General features: G+C 37.9%; 1 protein-coding gene across 1 annotated transcript in view; it reads right to left on the reverse strand.

The window, feature by feature from the left end:
* LOC126248580 (neogenin) overlaps positions 1–20,747 on the reverse strand; it is a 250,431-nt gene that overhangs the window by 152,847 nt on the left and 76,837 nt on the right. The window contains exons 6-9 of the mRNA XM_049949687.1: positions 14,767–14,917; positions 4,723–4,865; positions 4,311–4,586; positions 3,644–3,893 (exon numbers count right to left, since the gene is read on the reverse strand). Of these exons, the coding sequence (XP_049805644.1) occupies positions 3,644–3,893; positions 4,311–4,586; positions 4,723–4,865; positions 14,767–14,917 (820 nt within the window). The remainder of the gene's footprint in view (positions 1–3,643; positions 3,894–4,310; positions 4,587–4,722; positions 4,866–14,766; positions 14,918–20,747) is intronic.

The raw sequence follows: 20,747 nt of genomic DNA on the forward strand, positions 1-20,747 counted from the left end.
CTCACCTCTGATCTCAATGCAATCCTATTCATAAAACTTATGACAAGGGTTTATTGTTTACCAATTTTGACACAAATCTTAGTGCTCTTAACTCCTGTGACTCTGAAATAATAGCTTACAGTCTATACATTTCACAAGAAATTAGATGTTTGGGATACCCAGTATTACTTTCACTAAAGAACAGTCACATTACTCTGTGCATTTTGCTGGGTTGTTACAATGTACACTGTCCACATCACAATGCATTTCTATCTTTTGTTTTTAAATATCTATTGTAGTATGTCCACTGGATGGGGATTAGAACACATTGCACTGCTTCAGGATTTGCCAAATCTTACAAAGCAATTAGAAAAAGCATCTCCCACATCAAAATGGACACAAATAACCTTCTCAGATAACAACAGAAACATTCTCGAACAATATAGGACAAAACCGAATGATTTTGCAATAGGAGATTCCTTCATCTGACAAGAGAGATTGAAGTATTGGGGAAAGTAAGGCTAGTCAGGAATTAAATTAGGCAAGGAAGTCCAAAATCACCACAGGGGAATGATGGCACACAATCCTGAGTGCTTCCACCTGCTTGATCAAGAAAAAACCTGTGCAGGAATACATCATCACTTTATAAACAGGTGTTCTGTCTGCACGTGGTCCTTAATACATCTCAGTCTAGTTATTAATTAGGAGCAGTAAGTGGCATAACTCATACACTCAAGACATATTTCCCACAGATTCTGAGGCCACGACTGTCCTTAACAGGGAGTAGCATCTCCTTTATCTTTTTAGGAGATCGGAAAATAGGTCTTACACCTTCTCTTCCCAGGACTCAGCCAATTTTGCTCGATGTAGTGCTGCAAAAAGGAAGGAATACAACTGGTGGCTCATCACATGAATGTTCAACATTTTCACATTTCTTTTTCTTGGAGAACACTCAATTCACATCATATGAACCATAGCCATTCTTTCGGAACATGTACTTCAGATGATTAATTTCAGAATCCAAGTAGTCCTCATCAGAGACAGTTTTTGCTAAGTGTACCAACATATTTAAAACTGCTCTCTTCTGGACCAAATGATGAAAACTCTGGGCATTAAGATATAAATCAGTGTACATCAGCTTGTGGTGCACTGAGTGGCTGAGATTTCCATTCGACTTTCATTGTACCAAAACATCTAAAATGGGCAGCCTTCCTTCTTTCTCTATCTCAACAGTGAACTTGATGTTTGAGTGCAAAATGTTCATGTGCTTAAGAAGCACTCAAAAGCTTCTATACTGTGTGGCCAAGCCACAAATGTGTCATTCAACAATAAAACAAAGATGGACAAAGAGGAGCTAAATTTTGCCCATGTTCCTCAAAATGTTCCATAAAATAGTTGACTAGTGCTGGATACGATGGACAACCCATGGCCTTTCCATCCGTCATTTCATAAAATTTGCTGGCTCACAACAAGTAGGCGGTCATCATAACATGTCAGAAAAACTTTATCATTTCAGGAGGAAAATGCTCTGCCAACAGTTTCAAAGCATCCTCCACAGCAACTTTTGCAAATAGTGAGACCACATGCACGCTGACTGAAATATCATTTGGACCAATGCTTTATCTATTTAATTTTGTCAATGGGAGCTTTCGATGTGATGTTCGCAGTGGTCAACCACCAGAGTCATTAACTTAGTTATATATTTGGCTAGCCTATAGGTTGGAGAATCAATAGCACTAACAACTGGTCTCAATAGAACACCTTCTTCATGGACTTTAGGTAATCTGTACAAAAGAAGATGCCTCAGAATCCCTGGGATTTATAACATCCCTTGTGAGTGTGGAAGCAATTACATCAGTCAGCCCATCTCTACTGTTTTGACTGCTGTGCAGAATATCAATAGCATATTAAAAATCAAGAACTGGATAAATCTGCAGTTGCTGAGCAGAGTCTCATAAACAAACACAAAATACTGTTCGTTGAAACAAAAGTTTTGTCCCAGGCTCCTATATATAGGGATTCTGTAATTAAAGAGGCTCTAGAAACAAGAATGTGTGAGAGGAACTTTAACAGTGGCAGTGGATATAATCTTAGCAGTGCATGGAAGCAAGCTCTCAATGCAAAGAAGAGACAGAGATATTCATCACAATGTTTTTGCTACTACGGGAGTGGTGGCACCCACAGCACAGACACTGACATCATTTGCAACAGCATTGCGTAGTTACTGACCAATTAGAAACCGTCTAAGGGCTGTATAATGCCACCACAGCAGCAGTTTAGACAACCAGTGGTGCCTGACGAAGTCAATGGGGGTAATCATCAAAAGCTTGGGGTTTTACCCTGAACTAACATGGAAAGAAGTCCAAGAACGTGTTATATTTGGCACCACACAAGACTTTGTTCTCATAAAATTGAAAATACTCACTAATTCTCAGTTATTAGCTAACAGATTCTAATAATTTAAAGGATCATGTCACTCCACTGTCAGTTTTTTTAAAGTATTTACACATTGATATATGCTTTACTTCATCAGTTCCAATAATCTTTTCCTTTTCTTATTCCTGGTCTTATTCTGTCTCTGGATGGTATTGGCATGTTGTTCTGAATTTGACTTTATTGGTTGCAGAGGGTGGCCAGATGCCCTTCCTGACAAAACTCCTTCACCCCCTCCTGGGGATGAGATTTGTGTACCCCATTTATCAGTATCTAGTGTTGACCCATGTGAAATTCTGAGAATATTTTCAAATTGTGTAGCTGAGGCAGCACATGGGTACCAGCTTGGTATTCACCTAGTCAGATGTAGGAAATCCCCTAAAAACACATCCACGCTGGACAGCACACCAACCCTTGCCATTAATTTGCCAGGTAGATTCGATCCGGGACTGACACTCCTCCCTGAATCCCTAAAGGGGCATGCTAATGTGCACTTATCTGGGCAGATTCATCAGTTCAAACAAACACTTTTTTCATGATATAATAATTCTTATTGTCGGACACAATCATATTTTTACCAGTTTCAACTATTACACGCACATTAACTGAAGTGTTCAATGCTGCTCTGCCAGCTGACAACCAAACTGTCACCTTTTAACCTAACCTAGACTTGTGCTATGCAACACATCAGTTTGTCACCAAATATAAGATTTTGTATTCCCAATCACTGACTTTGCCAAATCACTACCAAACTTTCATCTTTCAGCCTAACCTAAACTTTGTGCTGTGCTAAAGATCAGTATATCATCACAACCTACATTTCAAAAATTAGTATGGATGCAGAAGAAATAGTGTCAGTGTTCTGTTTTCTTTCCATTTGCACATGTATGCATCACATGCCACATCATCATTATGTTATAGGACAAAACCAACAACCTGTTTTGGTAGGTTCTGCTGCTCCTCACAAGCAGTCAGATCTATGTGCTGCACAGAAGAACCATGTATTGTCACTATTATAATGCAAATTATCACCTATTCAAATTGACCAAGTATATGCATGTATTGAAGTTTTAAGACAATTACAGAAATCATTTTCTTCTATTTCATTTTATTTTTTTAATTAATTATTACACATGTAACAACATAGCTACATTTCAGACTACCGTTAGAAAAGTATTAAACATGAAGTCTTTTGCAAATCTGTACATCAAAAATTTAGTTCATTACTCACCTTTGCGATCCCTCACGCCGATAATAAACTGAGTAGGCAAGAATTTCACCCCGAGCATTTGCAGGAGGTTTCCAGCTCAATGTAACAAATCGCGTGGAAACAATGACTGCTTCAAGGAATTGTGGAGCTGATGGAACATCTTGCACTGGTGCCCTTTCTTCATCTATGGGAGGGGCTGCTGAATGTGGGGATTGGGTGAAATTTGTTAGTACAACGTCAGAATGAGAGAGAGAGTTGTCATGGAAATCCACTGTTAACATGCAAAACAATTGCAATAAACAGGAAAAAGGGTTGGATATGATGGTTACAAGTTTCACAGATAATTGATGGAAGAATTTGAGTTAATCGAAAAAAAGTTATTTTAAAGTTAGTAAGGAAAATGAAATTGATACAAAACAATTAAAAGTATGAAGTTTTTGTACAGGAAAGGAGAGTTAGTGAGGAAAATGCCCATGAAGATGGAAAGCAAAGAATGCAGGAAGGAGGGGAAATAAAAAGAAAAACAATTAATCATTTGTTTATAGTTTCACGTAAAAATAGGTGTTTAAAATAAATCAGCTATATAGTTTTTTTAATATTATTTACATTTATATAATTTGTTATATAAGGAAAATATACAATACAATAGAAATGAATAATGGTTTGGAAAGTAGGAAATAAATCATACCTGACTGTGATACAGTTAACTGAGCAGCTGCTTGAATGTTTCCTGCAGGGTTTGATCCCATGCACTGGAAAATTCCTGCATCCATTGTCATCAGGCCAAGAATTTTGAGGTTGTAGCCATTAACCATATGAATGTATTCATTTGGCCATATCACATCACCATTCTTTTCCCAATGTACCTTAGGCTCTGGCTTGCCATACATTTTACACTCAAGTTCCAAATCTTGTTTCTCAGAAGCATGAGTATCAGCAGGCCGCTTCAGAAAATGTGGTGGAACTGACATAAAGGAGGTAATTCATTATACAAAACAACCTGGTAATTTACTGCTTTCCATTTATATTCAGTGTTAAATTCTCCATTTTCTATGTACATCCTATGTAAGACTGAAAAATCTATAAAAATGTATCATTACCTTGGACCTCAAGGGTGGCTGCAGCATCTACAGAATCTGCTCCATTTTCAGCTCGGCACTGGTATGTTCCTTCATCTGCCTCCTGAACATTAGATATCTGAAGACTGCCCTGACCAATTTTTTGGAATCGGCTATCCAAATTCCTTCAACAACGGAAAAAAATATTAATACATGAGAAAAGTAATTTACAGAGCAAATGAAGGCTTAGGGAGAAAGAGAGTGGGGTGGGGTGGGGTAAGACAAAAGTTTGCCATAACCATGAGAGAACTTAAATGCTAAAGTGTCTGTTAACAATTTGCTACCACACTTCAAAAACAGCATGATACTTCTTGCACATGCACGTGCACACATGAGTGAGCACGCGCGCACGCACGCACGCACGCACGCACGCACGCACACACACACACACACACACACACACACACATCTATTCTAATGATGATGAAAAGCACAAATTAATACTGTCTAGATGTGACTAGAGAAATATTGAGCCAAATGAGGAAAACAAATATGAACGATTTGCAGGCGAACATGACCACAGAAAAGAGTCAGTAAGGTAATAACTTTCAATGCTTAAAAGATAGGAAAGGTAGTTAGTAAATAACACAAAATTATATAAAAGACTATGTATACTAGCCATGTAAATTGTGAACTATCATCCAGTGTTTTGATGGTCACTGTTATACTCTGCATCTGGAATGAAAGTCACTATTGCTGCTGCTGTGCATGCCTTGTTAAAATTACTGCTTTAAGTGGCAAAAGACGCCATGAAGTCATCATGGAAGGATGAAAGAGTGGGAGCCACCGCCCATGCCATTCTTTCCTCCAAATGAAGAGTTATAAAAATGACTTGATTGATCAAAATTTTGTCTCAGACCTGGACCTAAATTCAGATCCTTCACTTTTGTAAGAAATACCTAGTCCAACAAGATTTGCAGGTAAGCTTCGAAAAAGTTGGAAAGTAGGAAAAATATGTTAGTAGAATTTAACATATGGTAAGTCATGACTGAACAGGTCATCTGGTCGGAGTACTACCAGAAAAGAAATGGGTATGTGTATCAGCCCCATATGTCAGCATACATTTGACTGCAGAGTGAAAGATTTATTCTGTAATGTCAGTATTGTCTATGCTTGTTGAAAATGACTTCAACTTTAAATGCCCAGAGGCAATCTATTTATGACCGTGTGAATTGTTTACATCTCTTTGACTGTTCACTTCAAATGCTGTTGAAAATACATGATTATGTCAATAGATCAACATCTAAAATTGCTCCATACAATTATTCAGTTTAGGAAAGGGGTACAAAAAGATTGTAAATTACAATTTCTGGCAATGTTAGTGCAAAGGTAAGTTGAAAAAATGCTGGAATACGACAACTATCACAAATATACTAACACTGATCTGTATTAGCATGCACTCAGCTGTCAATATTCTGCACAATGTGGATGTGCATTGCACATTATGGTCCAGAAAGTATGTGTTGTTTCCCGGTGAGTTTCAATACTAGGATGGTTTTGCAGCAAAACTTATATTCACAACAACAAATTAATCGCACATTCCAACTGAAGCAAGTCTAGGCCATAGGAACACTGTGAAAGAACTGAGACTTCCACCATGTACCTTTCTGTTGCACTTTGAGCGTAACACATGTGTCCTTTGTGCCAAAATAGTACACAAGAAACTGGTGGACCCTATCAAAGACAACAACATTCTCTGAAAAGAAATTGTATATGTGATTTGAATCCAATGTAGAATGTCATATACCGTCCAAACATTTAGAAAGTGCAGGAATAATGCTACGGACACTTACTCATAAAGCAGGGGGAGTAATAAAGAACATTACTTTACAACTGTGCATCATAAGATCTATACGAAGACAAAGATTGTACCGTTACAGGGAGTATGGATTCATACACAGCTGTCCCTTCGTCACAGCAGATTTCAATGAGTAAGGCAAGACTTTCCAATAGACACCCTGTCACAAAATAGTGGACAACCCATAAATTTTGAATCATGACCTGGGCAAAGTAATGCATAGTGGGTAGCAGCGGTGGTGATTCTGTGGACAGTTAAGTGAGAGTCCCAGTTAATTGTTTCAATAAAATAGTGTGAAACTCTCACCATGCGATCTGGTGGCAGATCTGAGAGCAATATCCTTTAATATACCTAATCAGGAGCACACTACCATATGTAAGTCCACTTACATACAAGACTTTGACATTTTTTTACAAGAATAAGCTGTCGCTTCTTTCTCATCCTAGAACTGTAACACTTCAGACTCTTTTAGCAGCTCTACCAAATTTACAGTACTTAGGTCTGCTGCTGGGTCAAATTGTGTAGCTCAAAATATTTCAATGAGAAAAATGCCTCACACCTTCGAGGGGTTGCTGCTGGTGACTGCTGGAAAGCAGTAACTGCGTGTCAACACTGTGGTAGTATTCTTAAGGAGGCCATGACACACAGAGAGCAGGACAACTCAGATCCTATCAGACTGACGACAGAGAAGTATGTCAAGAGCCCTCTACAGACAACAGAGGTGAGCCCTTCCACCCATCAGCAGCATCACCAGTGCTGCTATCAGGCATTCTTTTGGGTAGGAGCTAAAACAATATAGACTGCTATGTAAGTCCTACACTACGATGTGACAGAAATTCTTGTCAAGTATGTCGTGATTTGATGGTAGAAAATGGAGGGTTGCAGGCTGTGCTTTATTGGAATTTAGAATGCCCACTTATGAAGTTCACATTAATATAAATATGTGTCATCTCCTTTACAATTCAGTCCTAGAATGTTGAAATGGCACCTTTGACAAAACTCAGCAAATTCCTCAGCCCTACAGGTGTATGAAACACACTTTTAATGTTGTGTCTATTAAATATTTTTCTAGATCCTGAAGATTTACTCAATTACAGTAAGAACGCCAAGATGATGGGTGCTCCCATTTCTTCAAAATTTTCTGTGTACTGGACTAGCTTCAGTTGGAATGTGTAGTGAATTTGTTTTTCTGAATAGTCTTTTTGTACAAAAATCATAATTGCATGTGTAAGCTGAACCATAAGGAATTTTGAACCAGAAAAATATATCTTCTCTGGACTAGAGGTACACAGTACAACACCAAAGTGTGGAGGGTGGTGACAACTCATAGTCTGCATATGCATTATCTGTGAATGCTAATATCAAGTATTATGCTGTGTTTCCTTCATACAAAAATGTCCAAAAACAATGATGTGCAATCTTCTAATACCATCATTGTAACCTGAATAATAAAATTAAATTCAGATGCTGAAGAAACAAGTTTAATATGTCTGCTTCATGAGGCCACACCCCAAATGCCATCACATAGCACAGATATAGAAGCAAGAGGGTTTTTAGGCTGCTAAGTATAGTGCTTTCTTTTCACTTGTTGAGCACCAATGGAGACAGAACACTTCCCATTCTAACCAAATGTACATGCTGAAAGTAATGGTTATTGAATAAAAAGTACATCAAAGTTAGTAGATGTTCAAAGAGTGCCACAATGTTCTCACAGATCTGTTACCAGTAAGTTATACAGAGTCATATAAAGTAACTCTCGTAAACAGAGACCAGGGTGTATGCACAGACAAGAGAGGAAAACAAGAATCCCAGATTTTCTGGTTAAAAAAACACTTTTTCATGGGTGAAAATACATTTTTTCTTGTGTGAAAATACACTTTTTCTGTGTTAAGTAACAGTATACTTTCCCTCAGAGATGTAAAACTTTTTAATCCTTTGAATGCTAAAGGTTTTATACACCAGCGTAGAACTTCCCAGCACTTTGAGAGACTAAACATAGCAAAAACAATATGTTTTGGAAAGATCTTTCATGTGTAGTGACATGTGCACTGCATACTTTCTTATTACAAAAGTATAAATAGAAATTTCAACAATTACAGTACACTGGTTTCCAAAGCACAGAAATCGAGATTGAGATGTGCTTCTGTCAGCCAATCACGTGATCTCACCAGCCAATAACAGGTAATCAGAGCATAGAACACACGATGTAGTCAGCCAATAGCAACATTACAGTAAGTAGCACAAACACACAAAGAGGAAATAATGGTTTAAATATACATATATTATAGCTACAAGCAAAGCTAAGCTTTCACATATAATATTGGTCCTTTTTTGCTTATGTTACCCTTTAAGATGTATCAAACACAAATGTGCCAACAAAATTAAAAAAAGACGTAAATGGTTGGTCTTCTGGGCCCGAAATTTTTCTACGTGGCTGGTCCTCAAAGTTTTAAGTTTTGAATGACAGTCAAACACACTGTGATTCAAGAAATTCATTGCACATTTTCACACACAACATAATTCATCTTGTGTAAAAGGAAATTTATTTTGAAAGTAATGCTTCTCAAACACCATTTGCAATATTTTCCTGCAGCCCGTTAGAAATACGTTCATTTGAACAGTTACCAGAGAGAACCAGAAAACAGGTGTTACTGCGCGTGCGCATCCACAATTACTTAGGAAGCCCATGCTTGGCGTTTGCTCTGCTCATACACCTTTTGTCGCATTTCTGTTTGGAATTTCGTGCATAGTGGGGCAGCATGTGACCACTGGACCATGTTCGGAGAGGACATATGGAGTTACTGTACTTAAAGAAATTGTTTTATCACATCACATCCAGATAAGAAATGCAAAACAAGAAAGCAGTCCTTGGCATAATATTCATTTCAAAAGTAGACGCTACAACTCAAAGTACCCTACTGTTTTGCTATGTGGTGACATTAACATAGGTGGTTATTTTTATTATTATTATTATTATTATTATTCATACTTTGCAATATTGTTATCTAGCATCCAATCAGGTTTACATCCACACAGCACGGCAAAAAGCCAGGAAGAAGAAATAAAAGTTTCTTGCAAAAATAAAACAAAATAAAAAACAGTTCTTGTATATGCTAAAACTAAGGACAGTAAGTTTTTCATTACTTTTTCTGTTGTTGTTGTTGTGGTCTTCAGTCCTGAGACTGGTTTGATGCAGCTCTCCATGCTACTCTATCCTGTGCAAGCTTCTTCATCTCCCAGTACCTACTGCAACCTACATCCTTCTGAATCTGCTTAGCGTATTCATCTCTTGGTCTCCCTCTACAATTTTTACCCTCCACGCTGCCCTCCAATGCTAAATTTGTGATCCCTTGATGCCTCAAAACATGTCCTACCAACCGATCCCTTCTTCTAGTCAAGTTGTGCCACAAACTTCTCTTCTCTCCAATCCTATTCAATACCTCCTCATTAGTTACGTGATCTATCCACCCTATCTTCAGCATTCTTCTGTAGCACCACATTTCGAAAGCTTCTATTCTCTTCTTGTCCGTACTAGTTATCGTCCATGTTTCACTTCCATACATGGCTACACTCCATACAAATACTTTCAGAAACGACTTCCTGACACTTAAATCTATACTCGATGTTAACAAATTTCTCTTCTTCAGAAACGATTTCCTTGCCATTGCCAGTCTACATTTTATATCCTCTCTACTTCGACCATCATCAGTTATTTTGCTCCCCAAATAGCAAAACTCCTTCACTAATTTAAGTGTCTCATTTCCTAATCTAATTCCCTCAGCATCACCCGATTTAATTTGACTACATTCCATTATCCTCGTTTTGCTTTTGTTGATGTTCATCTTATATCCTCCTTTCAAGACACTGTCCATTCCGTTCAACTGCTCTTCCAAGTCCTTTGCTGTCTCTGACAGAATTACAATGTCATCGGCAAACCTCAAAGTTTTTACTTCTTCTCCATGAATTTTAACACCTACTCCGAATTTTTCTTTTGTTTCCTTTACTGCTTGCTCAATACACAGATTGAATAACATCGGGGAGAGGCTACAACCCTGTCTCACTCCTTTCCCAACCACTGCTTCCCTTTCATGCCCCTCGACTCTTATAACTGCCATCTGGTTTCTGTACAAATTGTAAATAGCCTTTCGCTCCCTGTATTTTACCCCTGCCACCTTTAGAATGTGAAAGAGAGTATTCCAGTCAACATTGTCAAAAGCTTTCTCTAAGTCTACAAATGCTAGAAACGTAGGTTTGCCTTTTCTTAATCTTTCTTCTAAGATAAGTCGTAAGGTTAGTATTGCCTCACGTGTTCCAGTATTTCTACGGAATCCAAACTGATCTTCCCCGAGGTCCGCTTCTACCAGTTTTTCCAATCGTCTGTACTTTTTCTAATGGAGTAAAAAATTAACAAGCCAAAAAACATGTATAGCTGGCAGTTGATATTCTACTCCAGGTGTAAGAATAAAGCCTTGTGCGGAATTACAATGATAAAACATAGTGTGCTGCCAGTCTATAATTTACTGAAGAATGGTGTTCTGTAAATTTAAGATGTAAGCACAAATTAAGAAATAGTGTCAAGCCTACAGGAGGGACCAGGCAAGTGTTGAAACACATCTTGTGATCGAGAAACATAGTGTTTCACAGAAGGCAGATCTGTATTATATTTGAAACAAAACATTTTATTCAGTACTACTGACTAAATTCGCCTACTTGGTCACCTTCAAGGGAACATTTACATATGTTCGCATGTATATACCATTAACAGATCTTAAATTACAGCATAAAAGAAACAGGACATAAGAATACTCCAAAAGCATCGTAATTTCATAAACAATACTAAAATGCGTAATTCGGCTAAAAGTGCACATTCATATGACGAGATTCATACTGAAGTAGACCTCTGCCTGATACTAAGCTTTACAGTGTGGTTTACAGGATGCCAATTTTCATGGAGTATCAGTAATGTATTATCTCATGTTTGATTCACTATTATGGAATTATGCCATATGTACCAGAAGATGAAAATGTGCATTTGAAATTCAGTGAACAATTGAAATTAGCCAATAACGTGGACTGAAACACCGTTTCAAACAAATTTGCTGCCTCTGCAGAACAGATTAATAAAAGCCAAATTTCTTTAGCAAACCAACAAAAATAACTTCATTGTGCAGCAAGACGATTAATGATTGCCAATAATGTGGAAATAAAATAAAATCAGAAAATTTAAATTAATTCTGTAATTATGTGACTCTATATTAACACTAACACACACACACACACACACACACACACACACACACACACACACACACCATGAACCATGGACCTTGCCGTTGGTGGGGAGGCTTGCGTGCCTCAGCGATACAGATAGCCGTACCGTAGGTACAACCACAACAGAGGGCTATCTGTTGAGAGGCCAGACAAACGTGTGGTTCCTGAAGAGGGGCAGCAGCATTTTCAGTAGTTGCAAGGGCAACAGTCTGGATGATTGACTGATCTGGCCTTGTAACAATAACCAAAACGGCCTTGCTGTGCTGGTACTGCGAACGGCTGAAAGCAAGGGGAAACTACGGCCGTAATTTTTCCCGAGGGCATGCAGCTTTACTGTATGATTAAATGATGATGGTGTCCTCTTGGGTAAAATATTCCGGAGGTAAAATAGACCTCCATTCGGATCTCCGGGCGGGGACTACTCAAGAGGATGTCGTTATCAGGAGAAAGAAAACTGGCGTTCTACGGATCGGAGCATGGAATGTCAGGTCCCTTAATCGGGCAGGTAGGTTAGAAAATTTGAAAAGGGAAATGGATAGGTTAAAGTTAGATATAGTGGGAATTAGTGAAGTTCGGTGGCAGGAGGAACAAGCCTTCTGGTCAGGTGACTACAGGGTTATAAACACAAAGTCAAATAGAGGTAATGCAGGAGTAGGTTTAATAATGAATAGGAAAATAGGAATGAGGGTAAGCTACTACAAACAGCACAGTGAACGCATTATTGTGGCCAAGATAGATACGAAGCCCACACCTACTACAGTAGTACAAGTTTATATGCCAACTAGCTCTGCAGATGACGAAGAAATTGAAGAAATGTATGATGAAATAAAAGAAATTATTCAGATAGTGAAGGAAGACGAAAATTTAATAATCATGGGTGACTGGAATTCGAGTGTAGGAAAAGGGAGAGAAGGAAACGTAGTAGGTGAATATGGATTGGGGCTAAGAAATGAAAGAGGAAGCCGCCTGGTAGAATTTTGCACAGAGCACAACTTAATCATAGCTAACACTTGGTTTAAGAATCATGAAAGAAGGTTGTATACATGGAAGAACCCTGGAGATACTAAAAGGTATAAGATAGATTATATAATGGTAAGACAGAGATTTAGGAACCAGGTTTTAAATTGTAAGACATTTCGAGGGGCAGATGTGGACTCTGACCACAATCTATTGGTTATGACCTGTAGATTAAAACTGAAGAAACTGCAAAAATGTGGGAATTTAAGGAGATGGGACCTGGATAAACTGAAAGAACCAGAGGTTGTGCAGAGTTTCAGGGAGAGCATAAGGGAACAATTGACAGGAATGGGGGAAAGAAATACAGTAGAAGAAGAATGGGTAGCTTTGAGGGATGAAGTAGTGAAGGCAGCAGAGGATCAAATAGGTAAAAAGACGAGGGCTAGTAGAAATCCTTGGGTAACAGAAGAAATATTGAATTTAATTGATGAAAGGAGAAAATATAAAAATGCAGTAAATGAAGCAGGCAAAACGGAATACAAACGTCTCAAAAATGAGATCGACAGGAAGTGCAAAATGGCTAAGCAGGGATGGCTAGAGGACAAATGTAAGGATGTAGAGGCTTATCTTACTAGGGGTAAGATAGATACTGCCTACAGGAAAATTAAAGAGACCTTTGGAGAGAAGAGAACCACTTGTATGAATATCAAGAGCTCAGATGGCAACCCAGTTCTAAGCAAAGAAGGGAAGGCAGAAAGGTGGAAGGAATATATAGAGGGTTTATACAAGGGCGATGTACTTGAGGACAATATTATGGAAATGGAAGAGGATGTAGATGAAGATGAAATGGGAGATAAGATACTGCGTGAAGAGTTTGACAGAGCACTGAAAGACCTGAATCGAAACAAGGCCCCCGGAGTAGACAACATTCCATTAGAACTACTGGCGGCCTTGGGAGAGCCAGTCATGACAAAACTCTACCATTTGGTGAGCAAGATGTATGAGACAGGCGAAATACCCTCAGACTTCGAACAGAATATAATAATTCCAATCCCAAAGAAAGCAGGTGTTGACAGATGTGAAAATTACCAAACTATCAGTTTAATAAGCCACGGCTGCAAAATACTAACGCGAATTCTTTACAGACGAATGGAAAAACTAGTAGAAGCCGACCTCGGGGAAGATCAGTTTGGATTCCGTAGAAATACTGGAACACGTGAGGCAATACTGACTTTACAACTTATCTTAGAAGAAAGATTAAGGAAAGGCAAACCTTCGTTTCTAGCATTTGTAGACTTAGATAAAGCTTTTGACAATGTTAACTGGAATACTCTCTTTCAAATTCTAAAGGTGGCAGGGGTAAAATACAGGGAGCGAAAGGCTATTTACAATTTGTACAGAAACCAGATGGCAGTTATAAGAGTCGAGGGACATGAAAGGGAAGCAGGCACTGCTCATATGCGACTTCAGCTCTGCGCGTGCACATGACCCTGCTGGCAACCGATCAAACAAAAGTAATGTAAACAGTTGTGGCGTCAACTTCATCAAAAGCAGATTGTTGTTATGAAGTATTACATAGCTTTCATCCTACAGCCTTTGACTCATTTTTCTGTCAGCAGATGCTTGTGTGCACTGCATTTTGCTGTACGTTTCATTTCTATGTTTTATGTTTTATTGCTTCAGTGTTATTCTGCAGTAATGGGTTAAAGTAAAATTCTTTGCTAGAAAATTAGTTCTCATAAGTCAAAATTACAAAAAGTTAACTGAAAACCAAACAAACGAAAAATTTCCAGAATTCTAAAAAATCTGAGTTTTTCCTAGATTTTCCAATTGTCCGAAGACGTAGACACTCTGAGAGACGCTACTTTGATGTAAGAAAACAATGTGCTGCCTTAGCGAAATGTACTAGCTCATCATTTGGAACGAATACTCTCATATCTGCATCCAGAAAAGGGATTTGTAAAATAAAGCAACACACAAAATGGTAGCATCATACATACGACATATCAATAGCAATTCCATCCTTCAGCCAGACGATGGATGGATTAGGATTCCCAACTGCAGCACAGTCAAGAGTCACAGTGCTACCTGCGATAACAACAGATGGCCGGGGCAGTGCTACAAAAACAGGTGGTGTTACACCATGAATACCTGAAAAATAAAAAGACACAGTCTGTAAGAAATGATAGACATAATATAAAACAAAACAAAAAATGTAGTGGTATGAAACTATAAACCTGTCAACACACATTTTTTTCCAGGGTTTTCACTTTGTTATTCTCTTCTAAAGTACCATATTTACCTTAGTATAAGACAACCCTGAATATAAGACAACCCTCGACTTTTTTTAAGAGACTTGTTGAGAAAATTTTATTTTTAACATAGTCTGACCAATCAAAATTACAAACTGTTTTATTGGTGTACAATATCAGCCTAAAAAAAGTTAATATTATACTTACGCCATTTACTGGTTGTCTACATTTTGATAATACAAGCATAAATATAACAAACAAAAAATGGTTTACATTAATTTTTATCTTCACTTCCTTTTTTGATTAATATCTAAACCAGCCATCTGTGGTATCACTATTTTCAATCGCCGCCGCCACCATCACCATCACTAGTATTGTTATATGGGATGGTAGTTTCACCTAACCAATGGGAGGTGAGAAAAGAGGCAACGTATTTCTGTACACAAGCAGGAATTAAATTTATAATCTTGCTTTTGTCACCAGTTTTTGGCCGTTTCTTCCAAATATGTTGTAATTTCTGAGGTTGTGCTTATGGTGGAATCTTAAATATAATTGTCTTTTTCCAAATACATGGTGGATTTTGCGTCTATATTCACATGAAAATGTGACAATATTCCTTAATGTCGTCTGCCTACTACTCTCTCATTGACTGCATAGAACCACAAGCTGACACCCATCATATCTCACTGCTGTACAAAACATTTAAGTACCCCACTGGTCCCTATCTAGACTTTTACCGTCTCCTATAGAAATCACTCCTAGTTCTCAGCCAAGCTGGTGTCACTGTTCCCCCTCCAATCGCATTCATCCTAGTTCTCAGACAAACAAGTGTCACTGTTCCCAGTCCAATCCCTCTGAATTCTTCAAAATAAATCTTCATGTGATCTCAATTGTCAAAGCTTCATCTGTAAATGTATGACAATCCATATATTAATGTATTACACAATGTAAAAATTGTGACCTGAACAGCAATTGTTTAATCTGTGAATGTGAGAACAATTCTGCATTTTTTGAATGACAAATTTGGGGAAAAACCTCATCTTATAATTGGGTAAATATGGTAATTGCAGACGAGATTTCTTCAAATTTATTTTTTCAAGAATTTAAATTCGAATTTGGATACTTGCTGCAAATTTACTCCAAATGTTTCTTTGGGAGACAATTAGTTTCAAGTGTTCCATTCTCATTGTCAAATGTCATGAAGAACAGTCATAGATCCACTATCAAAAAACATAACACAACATTTTAACATTGACATACAGAAACATCTGGAGCAGCATATGAAGTACACACGATTATTTAAGTTGACATGACAGTGGGCGCAGGAACTGCACACTATTTAACCTGTGGCTCCATAGCCATTAGTCACAGTGTACAACTGTGGTATCACGAGAAGACCTGCAGAGCCGCCAGCATCAACCATAGTGGTAAACGCTACAGCATTTCTTTAAATTTCTTTTAACGCCACATATAGTAGCACTGTTTGTAACTCTGCTGTTCCTACCCTTACAGGACGTAAAAAATATGAGGAAGGCTTTAACATAAGCCAAAACCGGTAATAATAAACAATTATTGTGATCTTGGCTATTGTTTTAATCTTAATAACTACAGAGGAATAGTGAAAATGCAGTTCAGATGCCATGCAGTCAAGTACACTGGTTCTGTACACCAGTTGTCTGTAATGGATAGTTTGGTCCACTCAAAAGTCCATATTTATGATGAATAACATTTTATAATTTCATTTCAGCTCATCTAAACAAAAGTGACTTAGGAACGTGTCCACGCCTTTGCTGAAGTAACCATTCTAGCATTTGTATGAGCCACAAAAAATTAGCTTGCCTGCTTTTAAGGTGGTCATGGTGACCTACAGTGTTTACGCAAATCAACTTATCTTCTCCCAGACACACACACACAGGTGTGATTGGTCACAGGTTCAACTTTCTGTTGTCTGCCTATTGGTGTAACATGTTGCAGCTGGAAGTTTTCATCCTTCAGTGCATTAGCTGCCTGTTTGTGGATGAGCCACCTTATCACCTCAGTGTGCTACATCCACTGGTGACACATTTCCATTCTTAATGTTCAACACCAAGTTTGGAATTTCCAAAATAACCTTCATTTGCCCTATTTCAAGAATGCCTACAACTACTCTGTGAATTTTCACTGTAAACCATGAAATACAATAAAATCTACAAGATCACATGTAACCATAAAATAATTTTACAGCAATTTCTGTTCCAATGAGCCCAACATACTCAAAAAAATGGACCTAAAGGAAGATGACAATTTTTGTTAACCAAGTTTTCATTTATTTTGCACAGAAGACTCAATTTAGTATTCATCAGTTATCATTATTCTTGTCTGCGAAGTAATCAGTAGGAAGAATCTCCATGCCACTCCCAGAAACATGTCCAAACAGATGAAATTGGCCCTTCTGATATCACTCATAACAAGTCACAACACAAAAGCTGTTAGGTTCTTTCTTTGTGGAGAAACTAGTTTCTGGATTTTCGTTTGGTTGGCAGTAAACAAATGAGGCACCCATCCTGCACCACACTTTCTTATAGATAATTCATCATGTAAAATACATCATACCATTTCCACTGACATGCCTACAGCACGAGTTATTTCATACACATTTAATAACCAATTGACCAATATCAAATTGTGCACCTTGTGAACATTTTCATTTGTGACTGCACTGCTTGGATGTTCTTCATGTGAATATCACCAGGAGAATCACAAATACATTTGAATACTGCCACCCACTTCCTAACCATTGAAAATGAACAGCGAACATACAGTGTGGCTGTAACTGATGTAGTGAAATATAAACTCTGTTAAAAATTCACTACACTCTGGAGTGGTTAGTCTTTTGTTTCTGTATATCGTGTCTACTGCAATGTGACTGTAAGAATATACATGCATTCATTGTAGTTTTGTTTCATGTTGCTAAATAAATAGTTATTTTAACTGGAACCACAACTGGTGACCCCATGTCATGATCATTAGTACTCAAAAAGCACTGACATTATTGCGTTTCTCCCTGCATCAATTTAAATACACGATTCCATGACAAACAAAACCCAGGTGAAAATACCACGTATGGCCATGAAATTGCCAACTTTCTGGTGGAAAAATGAGGGAATATTGTTTTTGAAAGGGGCATCTCAATTTGTTACTACAAATATAAGCAATGAAGTGACAAACTCTCATTAAATTTTACGATCACTAGATAGCGAAGTTGCCTGGCTAATTTCAGATTTTATGCCCAAACTGTTACCCCATATACAGGCTTAAAAACATGCCTTACTTTGCTCAGAGAGATGCTTCCTTGAATACAATTAACAGGACTTTTTTCTACCTGAGCAGCAAGTCAAGATGTAAGTCTCAATGTAATGGCTTCCATGGTTGGTAAAATCTTAGAGGTCATGGCACCCAGTTAGTTCATATATAGTGCTGGAACAGTTTCACCATAAACTCAAGATGAAACACTTTCCCATCTGGAAAATCCATTTTCAGAACTAAACAGCCAGATTCAGAAGCTGCGGACTTGGACACAATCAAGAAACAGATCAAAATCACTGTGGCATACATAGAAACATACCGTGTTAGTATCATCATAAATTCAGGCAGAACATGTAGAAATGTGCACCACTGTGTTCATTTGTTTCTCAACAGTCCACTAATGCTCAGACAGTAAACTAGTATGTCTCCCTCTAGGTACAAAACAATCTGCAAAGGCTAAATCAGCTCGCTATCTGTTCATAATTCATTGCAACACAACTCTTCAATTTTTGATAGATTCCGGAGTGAATCTTTCCATACTGCCAGCAACAGTATTAGACAGCAAAAACATTCAAAAATAGCAAATCTATACTGCAAATGGTTCTGTAACACACAAATATGGTGAATGTCTACTGAACTTCGGAACAGAAGATTTCCATGGCTATTTCTTCTTGTAGATCTTCACCAACCAATTACTGGTGCTGAATTTTTGAGCTATTACAATCTGTTGCAAAAAATTGTGTCACTAACAAGTTTTAATTGCTAGGACAGGCTCTTCGTTCATACGTGCTGCCAGTTTAGTGTTTTTGATTGACTCACAGCACAAATATTGAGACTTTTTAAAGAGATATCCTAAAAATATTCAGAAACTTTCCTCCACTTATAACGTTAGTAGTAATATTCTGTTTTTTTTTAGGGCTGGTGAATTTTTACAGACCATTGATACCATATACTGAAGAAATCCAACAAACTTTCTTTAACTAATGCAAGAATACCAAGAGGAAGGATAGTCAGTCTATCACATGGACTGACACAGCAGAGAAATCATTCAAGAAACTAAACTTGCTCATCTCTCAACAGATTTTCCCTTAATTTTGGTGGCTGATGCATCGGACTATACTATAAGTATTTCTTTATACCAAGTGCAAGAAGGATTACCTGAAACACTTATTTTTTCTCCGGGTCTCTCACTGACACACAATGTAACTACAGTACTTACAATCACAAATGGTTGGAAGCATATTCGACAGTCAAACACCAGCCAACAGTACCACCTGGAATTTTTGTCAGTTCACCACAGATATTTTATACCTTTCCAGAGGAGGGAATGTTGCTGCTGATACATGTTCCAGAGTTGCAGACACCATGTTGACATCCAGAATTTCATATGATATTGTTACATGACGGTTCAGAGTTACTTTGTTGATATTCATACAGTTAAACTCAGGTCATATGTTCCTCCATCCTATCAACAACAAGTCTTCCATGATGCAATACATGGCTTGAACTTATGCTAGCATCAAAGACATGGCGAACTGGATTTGACAGCATTTCATTTGGCCTCACTTGAAATGAGATGTACAGCTATGGGCAAAAACATGTATTTACTGCCAAATGTGTTGAAATCCATGTGCTGATATTTTATTGCCCTTAAAGCACGCCTGTGTCCAATAAATAAATGTGACTCTAAAATGATGTACACAAAGCTACTTACAGTAGATCATGCTCTGTGGGTAATAACAAGAACTTCATAATATCAAGAAACAACATACAAAATCGCCACATATCAATTTGTAGATTTCACGGCAGAAATTAGCCTTCAAAAAGTCATTCTCATTATTGTCTGGAAAGGGAAAAAAGGATTCTAACATTTCTGTAGCATCTACAGGTTGCGGACTAATATTGTACTGTCACCGACCTCTCACTGCCTAACTAAAACTGTTGTATCCAACTGTAGCCCCAAACTCAACACGTTTATGATACTCTTATCAGATTCTCCCCCCCCCCCCCCTCCCTTCCCCTCAGACTGGTATAGAGTCAAACCACAAATTAACGAACCCACTTTTAAGGAAATCCTGCTTTTATAAATATTTCCATCAGTCCCAATGAAACTCCCCCCAGTTTTTACACAATTCCTAACATGTCCGAGTGAGTTTCTGATTCATTTCTGTCTCGCACAGTTATACTTTGTGTCATGTGGTGACAGTATCATGATAATTGAGTCTTTCAGTTGGTATGTGTGTAAATCAAATTTGATTGTAGCAATATCGAAAAATGCTTTGAACAAATGGAAAGCAATTTCCATCCTGCCTACCATGTGACTCTGGCCACATGATCTGATATAGCAGTCACTGGAGTTACAAAGAATGACCCATGAGATGCTGTCTTTGTTACAGTTGAATTTAACAATTTTATACTTTTGTGGAGTTATGCCCCGCAAATGT

This window comes from Schistocerca nitens, chromosome 3 (genome assembly GCF_023898315.1).
Source record: "Schistocerca nitens isolate TAMUIC-IGC-003100 chromosome 3, iqSchNite1.1, whole genome shotgun sequence".
In the NCBI taxonomy this organism is placed as follows: domain Eukaryota; kingdom Metazoa; phylum Arthropoda; class Insecta; order Orthoptera; family Acrididae; genus Schistocerca; species Schistocerca nitens.